Source organism: Salvelinus namaycush, chromosome 23, assembly GCF_016432855.1.
Source record: "Salvelinus namaycush isolate Seneca chromosome 23, SaNama_1.0, whole genome shotgun sequence".
In the NCBI taxonomy this organism is placed as follows: Eukaryota; Metazoa; Chordata; class Actinopteri; order Salmoniformes; family Salmonidae; genus Salvelinus; species Salvelinus namaycush.
The window spans coordinates 30,395,365-30,407,440 of record NC_052329.1 but is presented as its reverse complement, the minus strand read 5'-3'; the positions used below and the strand labels follow the sequence as shown (position 1 = coordinate 30,407,440).

General features: G+C 42.2%; 1 protein-coding gene across 2 annotated transcripts in view; it reads left to right on the top strand.

The window, feature by feature from the left end:
* The window catches only part of LOC120018285 (multiple epidermal growth factor-like domains protein 6), an 89,689-nt gene that overhangs the window by 73,090 nt on the left and 4,523 nt on the right, over positions 1-12,076 (top strand). For both annotated transcript variants that reach the window (XM_038961400.1, XM_038961399.1), the window contains 9 exons: positions 3,092-3,220; positions 4,334-4,462; positions 4,824-4,952; positions 5,194-5,322; positions 5,709-5,837; positions 6,156-6,284; positions 6,880-7,011; positions 11,486-11,614; positions 11,914-12,042. In XM_038961400.1, the coding sequence (XP_038817328.1) occupies positions 3,092-3,220; positions 4,334-4,462; positions 4,824-4,952; positions 5,194-5,322; positions 5,709-5,837; positions 6,156-6,284; positions 6,880-7,011; positions 11,486-11,614; positions 11,914-12,042 (1,164 nt within the window). The remainder of the gene's footprint in view (positions 1-3,091; positions 3,221-4,333; positions 4,463-4,823; positions 4,953-5,193; positions 5,323-5,708; positions 5,838-6,155; positions 6,285-6,879; positions 7,012-11,485; positions 11,615-11,913; positions 12,043-12,076) is intronic.

The following is a 12,076-nucleotide window of genomic DNA, read 5'->3' as shown; positions in this document are numbered from 1 at the left end:
CTGCTAATATGTCAAATTATGTCAAATTGCATGAAATGTTAATAAAAGGCTATTTTTCACAGACCTGAAAATACGATGATAGATTCACGCAATGTTTTTACTATAAAGATTTTTCCACTCCTATTCTTGTCCACAGTGGTCTGTGAACCCAAAACCTTCTGGCCCTCTGCGCTATAAACATTCCTGTGTTGCCATGTAATGCTTACAGGACGAAGAACAGTTTCTAAAACGGCATATCTAAGGCTCTGGTCTGTCCAAGAAGTGAGGGTAAATGGTAGGCATGTTCTCTACTATCCACTTTGTTTTAATTATTATTTTGGGTTTAGGGGAGGGTCACTTGTTTTTTCTTTTAAGTGTTCAGGGAGGGTTTAGGTAAAATATATTTTGCTTAAGGGAGGTCCATCCATTTTCATTTCAGAGAGGTCCTATTTTATCCATGTAACCCTTATTGTACATAAAGTTCACTCCCTAACAAGAACAGCCAAAGACAGAAAACTATGAGGTGTTGCTAAAACGGCTGTTCTCAAAGCAGTTTGCTATGGACTCGGGGCTCATGTACGACACTTAATGAACTCGCTTAATGAACTCTAATAACATAAACAAATATAATAGCATAGTAGTAAGTCATTTCATATGAGCTTTTAGGATACTCATTGTAGCTGAATAGTCTCAGTTTTTGTTCCAATGCAGCCAAAAGTCAACAGCGCCAAACTAGGTAGGATACAGCCTGTGCTTTGATTGAAACAAAATACAAGAAAGGCTAATAGTTTGTAACACCATCGGCTCTGATTCACTTAGAAACAGTCATTCAAGAAGATCTAGATGCATATTCCCATGAAACTGATTGAGGTCAGATGATGGGCATGCAGACGATTGGCAACGAGCTGCAAAAAAAAAAACACTCAAACTGGACAGTTTTATCTACACATTCAAATACTCAATCATAGACACTCTTACTGACACTTGTGGCTGCTTCGCGTGATGTATTGTTGCCTCTACCTTTTTGCCCTTTGTGCTGTGCCTAACAATGTTTGTACCATGTTTGTGCTGCTACTGTACCATGTTGTGCTGCTGCCATGTTGTGTTGTTACCGTGTTGTTGTCATGTTGTGTTGCTACCATGCTGTGTTGTCATGTGTTGCTGCCATGTTGTGTTGTTATTTTAGGTATGCTTTTATTCTTTTAGAGGAGGGTGCATTTTATGCATATTATATAATGATGTTGCAACTGTTGGTACAAACTTTGATTGAGAAATGAAGAGAAAAAAAGTTTGCGCTCCAGCACCTAAAAAAAATTGCACTGTACCACAGACACACAGCACCACAGACACACTGTACCACAGACACACTGTACCACAGACACACAGCACCACAGACACACAGATGGATCCATGGCAGTATCTTCCCTACTCAGGCTGTAATGAGACAGTATGGCTAACTTTATAGTAGAACCACCACAAAGGCAGATTACTGTGGCAGCGTGGGAAAAAGTAGCATGATCCCCAGATCCATTTGTACTGTCTTGACTACTCCTATGCTTTGGTCATGTTTAGCATGGCAATGGCCATAGGAGTCGGCAAGACAGCACAAACAGATCTGGGACCAGGCTAAGAAAAAACGCACGGCAAGGCCAAAAGTCTAGGTAGGTACAAGAAGGCTAGGTACAATAGTACTACTCTATGACAAATTGAGCAATCAACGAGAATCGCAAAGTAAACACGGGCATTCCTGTCTGTTTCACGGTTTAGTTGAGCTTATAGGCAATGTTTACAGCACATTGGAAAAGCCCCCTCTTCACCCCCCCACATTTATATAGGGTTTTTCCATAACAGCCCTGGTGGACCTGTTCTGGGCCATAGACAATGTGTTTACTAAACTCCATGGTTGTCCATTGACTCCACAGACATTATCAACTATCAGCCCCCCCCACCCCCCTCTATCTCTCTCAATGAATGGAAAACAGACCCGGGACACTGGCATTGCTGAACACCAGCAGTGGGATTGTGTGTGCGTGTGTGCGTGCGTGCGTGCGTGCGTGCGTGCCCGATTGGTGTCTATATGCAGGGGTTGGAAAAGTACCAATTTGTCATACTTGAGTAAAAGTAAAGATATTTAAAAGGAAACGACTCAAGTAAAAGTGAAAGTCACCCAGTAAAATACTACTTGAGTAAAAGTCTAAAAGTATCTGGTTTTAAATATACTTAAGTATCAAAAGTAAAAGTATTCATAATTTAAAATTCCTTACATTATGCAAATTAGACGGCACAATTTGTTTATTTACGGATAGCCAGGGGCACACTACAACACTAAGACATTCATTTACAAACAAAGCATTTGTTTATTGAGTCCGCAAGATCAGAGGCAGTAGGAATGACCAGGGATGTTCTCTTGATAAGTGTATGAATTGGACCATTTTCCTGTCAACAAGTAACGAGTACTTTTGTGTGTCAGGGAAAATGTATGTAGTAAATAGTACATTATTTTCTTTAGGAATGTTGTGAAGTAAAAGTAAAAGTTGGCAAAAACAGAAATAGTAAACAAAAGTGCAGATACCCCAAAGAACGTTAAAGTATTTTTACTTAAGTACTTTACACCACCGTGTATGTCTATGCACTATTTACTGTGTGTGTGCGTGGGCAGTAACCTGGCTTTGTTTTGGGGCTTGGTTCCTAGACCTTGACGACAGGCCTGTGGACTCAGCAGGTGTTCTAATTACCAGTCCTTGGTGTGTGTGTGTGTGCCCCTCTCTCCCACCCCCTCTGGGGGGCGGCCCGGCCCCCGTGTCTCCGCAGGCTTTGATGTGGCACGGACACTCCTTACATGTGGGACATGAGCTCACTTAACGAATGCAGACGCTCCACAAATGAACAGCTAGACCAGGGTACTGCAATTTGATATGGTATTTTTGGTAGGTGGTAAGACAGAGATGAGAGAGATCAGACAGAGAGAGAAAGAGAGAGGGAAAGAGAAAGAGACAGAGAAAGACACAGAAAGAGAGAGAGGGAGAGTTGGCATCCTAACCCCTTTCCTTCCCTCTGTATGTGTGTAAAGCTGGAAGGCCCTTACCAGAGGGTGTTTTATCTTGGCTTACAGTGTGCCCGGACGGCTTTTACGGCCTTGACTGTGGCCAGATGTGCGAGTGCAGGAACGGTGCCCGCTGCCACCACATCACAGGAGCCTGCCTCTGCACCCCTGGCTGGTCGGGACCACACTGCATTCTGGGTATGGAAGCAACATCATTAAAACTGGGTGTGAGGGAGCCTCTACCAGTCCATCACAGCCTCCTCTCTCCCTAAATACCATCTCCCATGTGTTCAAGAACAATTATCTGTTTAATGATACCCTGCCAATTCCTTTTTTAGGGATGCGTAAGGGGTGGGAGGGATGTAGGGGGGCTGATAGGATACCCCTCCAGCGTACATCGTTAATTGGGTCAGATTCTGGATAAATGCATCCACGTGTTTATAGCGATACATTTAAAGGAGTTACTTGGCAAAGCTCTTTTAGGACCATCAGTTTTACACTCAGTACTCTCATGCAAAGTCTCTATCCGCTGCTCCGCAAAGTCTTCATGCCGTTTTAATGGATCTAGTGAAATGCCCTCTTAAAGATCAGACTATGTCATTCTCAAGTCTTATTCGAGAGGGCCTGGTCTCCCCAAAGCATGTTTTGTGGTCCTGGTGACCCAAAGCCAAGAGTCAGCCCAAACGCACTTGCGTGACTTAATGTAATTTCATTTCAGACATCGATCATTAGTGACTAGTTTAGATAGGTAAAATAAATGTGATCTATACAAACGAGAAAATATATGGATTTGGCCATATCTCAAGCAAGAAATACAAGACAAGTACATTCAAGCCATATCTCTCCATAGAGCAGACATGTTTGTGCTTTAGTCAACCTCTCCATCGTGTCCCTTGTCATTCTTATGCATATGTTAGACAATGAATGACAAAAGGAATTGGCTAAACCACATCATTTCCCGTTACATAAATATGATCACCATGTTGCAGGATTACATTCCTGCAATGCAGTACATTTAAACTTGTAGTGTGTTTGAGGTTTTAAAAGGCTTCTGAAGTTTGGAATTTCAGACTTGACATTCCCTTATGAAAAATGTATCATCCCCTACACAAATATCCATGAATTATAATCCACATAATAATTCACATTTCCTGTTGCTGAAAGATTATTTCCCTCCTGTAGCAATCTTGCTCAAATTAAGATCCTACATTTATATATCTGTGTAGAGCAGACCACTTCTTGTTGAGTGCTATAAAATGCTGACTTGTATTTAAGTATATGACTGTGTATCCTGTCCTGTGTGGGAGGCAGCCTGCCCTGAGGGTGGTTTTGGGAAGAACTGCAGCCGGAGCTGTGAGTGTCAGAACGGGGCCACCTGTGACCACGTCAGCGGCCGCTGCAGCTGTGGAGCTGGATGGACCGGAGCCAGCTGCCAAGAGGGTGAGTGGCTCATCGGTCAACCCAGTATAGGGCCCAGTCTGACCTTAACCTAACCCAGCACATCAGGAACTCTGCATGGAACTGAAATCTATCTTCTACCAGAATACCTTTATGTAAAACATTCCCTAAAACAGTGATGGGTGATTATTATTATTCCAATTACGATGAAATATCACAACAGTTGGTGAGTGTATGAATACACTGTTTATTGTATGTGTGTTTGGTCAGTGTAAGTTGTTTTAGAACAAACTCAGTGCAGCCTAACTGAATCCGAATCATCATTTCTATCTGTCTGAATCGTATTGAACAATGATATCCACTTATTAAACTTCTGTGTGTGTGTGTGTGTTACTGTGTTCAGCCTGTTCTGCTGGGAGGTATGGAGAGGACTGTTCCCAGTTGTGTCTGTGCCAGCATGGAGGCTTCTGTGACAGGGTGACTGGCCAGTGTTCCTGCCCCAGAGGGTGGACCGGAGCAGCCTGCGAGCTGGGTGAGTCCCCCCCTCTGTCCCTGGAGGTCAGATCAACCAGAGGAGTGAGGACATTCATAGCTGTAAACACCTTAATCCAAATCTAACCTGGGATCGAATTATTGCGCAAAACTCCCATTGACATCATTGCATGATTTACTAGAAAGCCAGAGTCAGGAACATGGTTTCCGGGTTAGGATTCAGCTCATTGTGTGGTGGATATATTGTGTGATCTGAGGCCTCTGTTCTCTGCTTCTCCTAGACTGTGGGGAGGGGCACTATGGAGAGGGGTGCACACAAACCTGCAGCTGTCAGAACGGAGGATCATGTGACAGATTGACTGGGGGGTGTAGCTGTCCCCCTGGCTGGACTGGAGAGCACTGTCAGACAGGTGACCTGTGACATCACTGCTACCAAATGCAAGGGGTGCATCCCAATAGTTTAGACTGGGTCCCTACCTCATCTTTTTGGATAGGTGAAAGCAATCTGTCAGAAGCCAATGTAGAGATATGTTTTTTGCTACCCTGTTCTTGCAGATCAGTGTTGATGATGGAAAGGAGTTGAGGATAGAAAGCCACTAATGCCTATTGAGATATTCTCTTTCCTCCTCCAATTGGGTCATGTTCTGAAGGGAGAAAACGTTTTGAAACATAATAAAATGGGAAAGTCCTACCTGTACTTGTCCAATAAGAATGCAGATTTTCGTTTTCAGACCGTTTCTAAAACATATTGCTACGTTGTGCCCTACTGAACACCACCCATGTGTCTGTGCTGCAGCCTGCCCAGACGGTCTCCATGGAGAAGGGTGTGAGCAGAGGTGTCAGTGTGACCACGGGACAAACTGCCACCATGTGACGGGCAGGTGTGAATGTCACCCAGGATGGAGAGAGGCCCGGTGCGACAAACGTGAGTGTGACTTGGACAGGGCCAGAAAGGGCCACTTTGGAAACAACACATTATCAAGTCATGCATTCTTCAGTTACACTATGAGAGGTCAATTACCGTAGAAAAAATGTTACATTACTTTTTAAAATCCATCCGTTTTATTTGAATACATACCTGGGACTGAGATAGATACATTCAGTTTGAGGTTAAATCACAAATTGTCATTATAAGGAGGGTTCATCTTTATTTAAACAAGACAGTTGTACACACAACAAAGTATTCACTGTTTAAAGTGAATATACCTTAGTTAGTGATGAATGTGTGTCTGATGTGCCCCAGCCTGCCTGCCTGGGGTCTACGGTGCTTCCTGTGCCCAGCGGTGTCAGTGTCAGTCTGGGGTGTCCTGCCACCACGTTACTGGGACATGTGGCTGCCCTGCTGGTCTCACTGGGAACGGCTGTGAGGAGAGTAAGAGCACATCACTATCACGTACCACCCTCTCTTTAAAACAAACACATGCTCACACACACCCCACACCATCCCGCCTCTCCTCTCCCCCCACTCCCTCCTTTCCCTCACACACTCAGCAGACATCTGATAAACGTTACACTCGGGTTGCCAAGTAAAACAAGAGACATTGTTTTTGTCTCCTGGGTGGATAAGGGCATTTGGAAGGCAGACATGCATAATGACAGCGCTGTAATTGCCTCTTTAGTCTGGAGTCGTTTCTTATCTGTCCTACACGCTGCCTCAGTAAGTGCTGTGGTTTCAGCAGAGAGAGGGAGAGAGAGGGAGAGAAAAAACATGTTTGTTTCATAGATTTATCTTCCCTTGTGTGAGTATCTGAGTCTGTGAACTACTGCATTGTCTGAGTGTGAATGGGTATTTGAATGTGAGTGAGTGCTTACATTATATTACGTCTGCATAGAGATTGGGTTTAGAAATCCATGTACAAGCATACATACACCATGTTGAGTGTTTTAGTACATGCGTGTGCGCGCGCATGCGTACCTCTATGTCCATCTCCTCCAGTCTTTATTGTACATGCTTGTGTCTCCTGCAGCGTGTCCATCAGGTGTGTTCGGACTTTACTGTAGCCAGATGTGCCAGTGTTCTGGGGACCATGAGCAGTGTCACCCTGTCACTGGAAGGTGTACCTGTCTACCTGGTTACTACGGCAACCGTTGTGAACTCAGTAAGTAGTGACTACTGTTGGGTAGTCTACTGCTGTGAACAGATTTTTGTTTTAAATTATTCTGTGGCTTCAACAATGGAATCGCAGTGCACTATGCAAAGACTGAGTTTGAATAAGTGTACTGTCTGTCTTTGTCTGTCTGCCTCTGTCTCACGTTCTCTGTCTCGCTCTCTCTTTGTCTCTCTCTCTCTTTGTTTCTCCGTGCAGGACAGACTAAAAATAGCTCCGGGTTAATTTATGGTTGTGGTAACTGTAAACTCTGATTGGTGATTCATTTGTATTTTGGTCCATTAATATTAGTATTTTCAAAAAGTACAAATTAAAATGTCAAAAAGTTGATACATATACATTTGTTTGTTAGTTTATCATACCCACCATATTGAAATACACAATTTAAAAGCCAAATTCATAAAGAATGTTACAAACGGGACAATATGCAGTAACTTACTTTGAAGAGATGGTGATTGTGTCTAAATCTGTATTTAAAAGTCAGTGTCCTTGTCTTTACCTGCCATTTCCCTGAAAGTCAGACTCTTCCCACTAGCAAACACATTTTTCTTAGCTTCAGAAGCATCTTTATTCACCACATTTTGTGTGGTTATCCTTAGACATAATCTCCAGACTCATACAGTGCCTTCAGAAAGTATTTACACCCCTTGACCTTTTCCACATTTTGTTGTGCTACAAGGTGGGATTAAAGCTAACAAGACTACCTAACCAACTAGCTAGCTAGCTCACTCACAAGACTAGCCAAGTTAGCTGCGTTGTTGCTTGCATGCGATTGGCTGTGGCACACAGCCTGGGACACAGAGCTAGCTATCAGGCATTGTTCAGGGTTTAAATGCCCCATGAGGGTTTAGATGCCCCTCGAGCTCTTAGCGAAAGGTAATGCACATTTAGCTGGCTACATTTAGCTGGCTAACATTATAACTGATAATGAGCTCCAAACACAAATGTAAGCATGATGTTAACATGAAATGTACCATCCCTTAGTGTAACAAATTGACAGTTTAGTCACGGAAATTAGGCTTCTCCAAGCTCTGATGATGCTGCTGATGATCATTAGCAGCCTACCAAACTTGCTAACTCAGCACTCTATTGTCCCTCTAATCACTCTGACATCACCTCATGTAGCCTAGGACATAGGCCTATAAGGTTTGTATCACAACTAAAGTGGACAAATAACTTCTTAAAATGAAGCACATTAATCTGCTTTACAAGGGGTGTAGAGCCTAACAGGCATACATAAGCAGCGTGTGAGTTTCAAGTTTGGGGAAGATCATTTTTACCATCATTTTTACCTTTATAATAAAAGCATTACATGCACAATCACTTTTGTGGTCAGTTTTGATAGTGGTGTTTTCACGCTAATGGAACATTCACGCCTATAACCTACGTATCGCTGCGCTTATAATGGGAAGAAATAGACTAATAGTTTGTCAACATTTTAAGCTAAACGTTCTGATCTGTTGCGTAAGCCTCAGATAAAAACATTTTGTTGATGCTAGTGGTTGTATTAATTTGGGATCTATCTGTCTATCTAGCTGTCCCAGACTGTTTGGAATATTTATTTCTCACACAGAATATAATAGGACAACTTTTGTACTATGGGGATAGTAGATTGACATAGGTTAGTGCTTTTGCTGTTCGTTAGGCCTACTCATCTTGTTGGCTGACGAAAAGTAAACGTGGACAGTTCTTCCAATATCTTCAATATGCACCTCGGAATTGGATAAGGAAGCTCGCAGTTGCGTCCGGATATGTCTGTCTTCACTTGTAGCCTGTGAGAAAGACCAGATCGGGTGATGGAGAGCGGTGTGAGTGAGAAGTGCCTCTGAGCGGGCAGCACTCAGGGAGAAGGGCTGCAAAAGGCATGGGTTTTTTAGGGTGCATTATGGCCACACAAAGGGGATGCTGCCGGGAAATTCAAGGCATTATCAAGTGCTTCTCAAATTGTGAATGAAAGACTGACGAAGTGCTTCTTGCCTGCGCAAAAACAAATCAGAGCCTTTCAAGCAACTTTTTTCAAATCATCATTAGAGTCGCATCATGCAGCCTTACAATGTATTAAAAATCAAAACATATAGCCCAACATTTGTAGAACAACTAAAGTTACATTAGTAATGCTAAATTAAGCATATAGTAGTACTTATTTCTTTGTTAACCGGTCAACACAGAATAGCCTCATGTGGGCACTCCCTCAAATCGTTTGGAGAAAATATCCTTTCTATTTTATTCAGCTTTGTTCAATTGTATTCTTCATACTATAAAATAATATAAAATGATGCCATGGAATTCTAAGCTAATCTTGTCTGCTAAATGAACTAGTGGAGCCCGGAGTGGCGCAGTGGTCTAAGGCACTGCATCTCAGTGCTTGAGGTGTCACTACAGACACCCTGGTTCGAATCCAGGCTGTATCACAACTGGCTGATATTGGGAGTCATATAGTGCGGTGCACAATTGGCCCAGGGTAGGCCATCATTGTAAATAAGAATTTGTTCTTAACTGACTTGCCTAGTTAAATAAAAAAAGCCGACAGCCAGATCAGGACAACTCAGAGTATGGAATTCTGTTCTTCTGAAAGAGACTACATTTTCTTCATATCATGTTTCTTTAGACCTGTCTAAAATAAATAATGGATTTATTGTGATGGTGTAGGCTATACCACATGGATTTGTTAGACTATTAGATATCAGTGGCTTGTAGGCTATGTGTGGAAGCCAGGAGATGCTAAATGTGTTTATGTTACTTCATGGTCAATTACAGTGAGACCGACAGTTATTTGCTTGACAATCATCGGCTGGACAAAATTTGTGACCGCCACAGCCCTAGTAGCAATCAATAAAAACGTGCAGTGCCTTCAGAAAGTATTCAAACCTCTTGACCTTTTCCACATTTTGTTGTGTTACAAACTGGGATTAAAATGGATTTAATTGTCATTTTGGTCAACGATCTACACAATATACTCTAATGTCAAGTGGAAGAAAATTTAGAAAATGTTAAAAGATTATGAAAATAAAACAATAGTACATCTAATTAACATGAGTATTCAACCCCCTGAATCAATACATGTTAGAATCACCTTTGGCAGTGATTACAGCTGTGAGTCTTTCTGGGTAAGTCTCTAAATGCTTTGCACACCTGGATTGTACAATATTTGCATATTATTATTTTTTTTAATTCTTCAAGCTGTCAATTTGGTTGTTTATCATTGATAGCCAGCCATTTTCAGCCAAGTCTTGCCATAGATTTTTAAGCTGATTTAAGTCAAACTGTAACTAGGCCACTCAGGAACATTCAATGTCATCTTGGTAAGCAACTCCAGTGTATATTTGGCCTTGTGTTTTAGGTTATTGTCCTGCTGAAAGGTGAATTTGTCTCCAAATGTCTGTTGGAAAGCAGGCTGAACCAGGTTTTCCTCAAGGATTTTGCCTATGCTCTATTCTGTTTGATTCTCAGTAATGTGTTGGATTTGCCCCAAACATAACACTTTGTATTCAGGACAAGTTCCTTTCTTTGCCATATCTTTTGCAATTTTACTTTAGTGCCTAATTGCAAACACAATGCATGTTTTGGAATATTGTTATTCTGTACATGCTTCCTTTTCACTCTGTCATTTAGGTTAATAGTGTGGAGTAACTACAATGTTGTTGACCCATCCTCGGTTTTCTCCTATCACAGCCGATTAAACTCTGTAACTGTTTTAAAGTCACCATTGACCTCATGGTGAAATCCCTGAGCGGTTTCCTGGGTATATTTATACACCATCCAAAGTGTAATTAATAACTTTACCATGCTCAAAGTGTTTTAAGCAAGTGTTTACTCCTGCACTTATTTAGGCTTGCCATAACTAAAGGGTTGAATACTTATTGACTTATTCCTTTGACATTATGGGGTATTGTGTGTTGGCCAGTGACATTTTTTTTGTTCTCAACTTAATCCATTTTAAATTCAGGCTGTCACACAACAAAATGTGGAAAAAGTCAAGGGGTGTGAATATTTTCCAAAGGCACATAGGAAATTGTTGATATGTTGTCAAATGTTTATTCTAGATGACACATAATAAAAAATGGTGGGGGGAATGGGCTTCCATAGTTTTACGTGGCTCAGTGCAGCTGGCAGGCGGCAACTACTGCGACAATTTCATAATGTAACAGGCTGTTAAACTAAATAAAACACATTTGAAATATATAAAAATGTCTATACATTTCAGCTGTTTCAAAAACATTGTATTTGCTATTACCATTTATACTGTAGTATGTTGTGTTGTGTTGTGTTGAGGTCAACGAGAAAATTCTGTTTACAGTGCCCCTCTCGGAGGGGGGGTGCAACTGTCGGGCGAGCACTCAAGACGTGATAATTTCGCAAGTTTACCCAACATTATTGACTCTCGAGATTCAATAGCTCTTGAGAACCTCTTGAAAATGTTAAAACAGCCTCTGTCTCTCGCTCTCTCTCTCTCTCCCTACCCCAGTGTGTCGAGAGGGATCATATGGGCCAAACTGCAAGGCCAGATGTAAGTGCAACAATGGCGGTCGCTGTGACACTAAGACAGGGACCTGTGAGTGCACACCTGGCTTCCTAGGAGCTGACTGCAGCACTGGTGAGTCTGCAGCATACCTGTCATGGGTGAAAATGAACAGTCTTTGACAAGTCATCTTCTGACTATGAATCAGAGTCTTCTATAAAGAATAAAGATATACAGAGTGTTCTGCTAGGAATCAGTCTGAAGACGGTTGGGATTTGACATGATTAGACAAATGAATGCAAGGGCTCCGTCACACCGCTTTCACTTGTTGAGTCATTCCTAATCAGTGATTACTTTAAGGAAGGGAGGAAGAAAATATGCTGCACTTTTAAATCATTTGAATGGTGCCTTCATGTCTTTCTTCGTACTGACAGGTTGTCCGGTGGGGCGCTATGGGAAGGACTGTGCCCGTCTGTGTTCTTGTGGGGAGAAAGGGCAGTGCCACCCTGTGACTGGGAGGTGTATCTGCGCCGCAGGCAAAATCGGGCAGTCCTGCCATCAAGGTAATAATGACTTTTACCTCATAACTAACCTTAT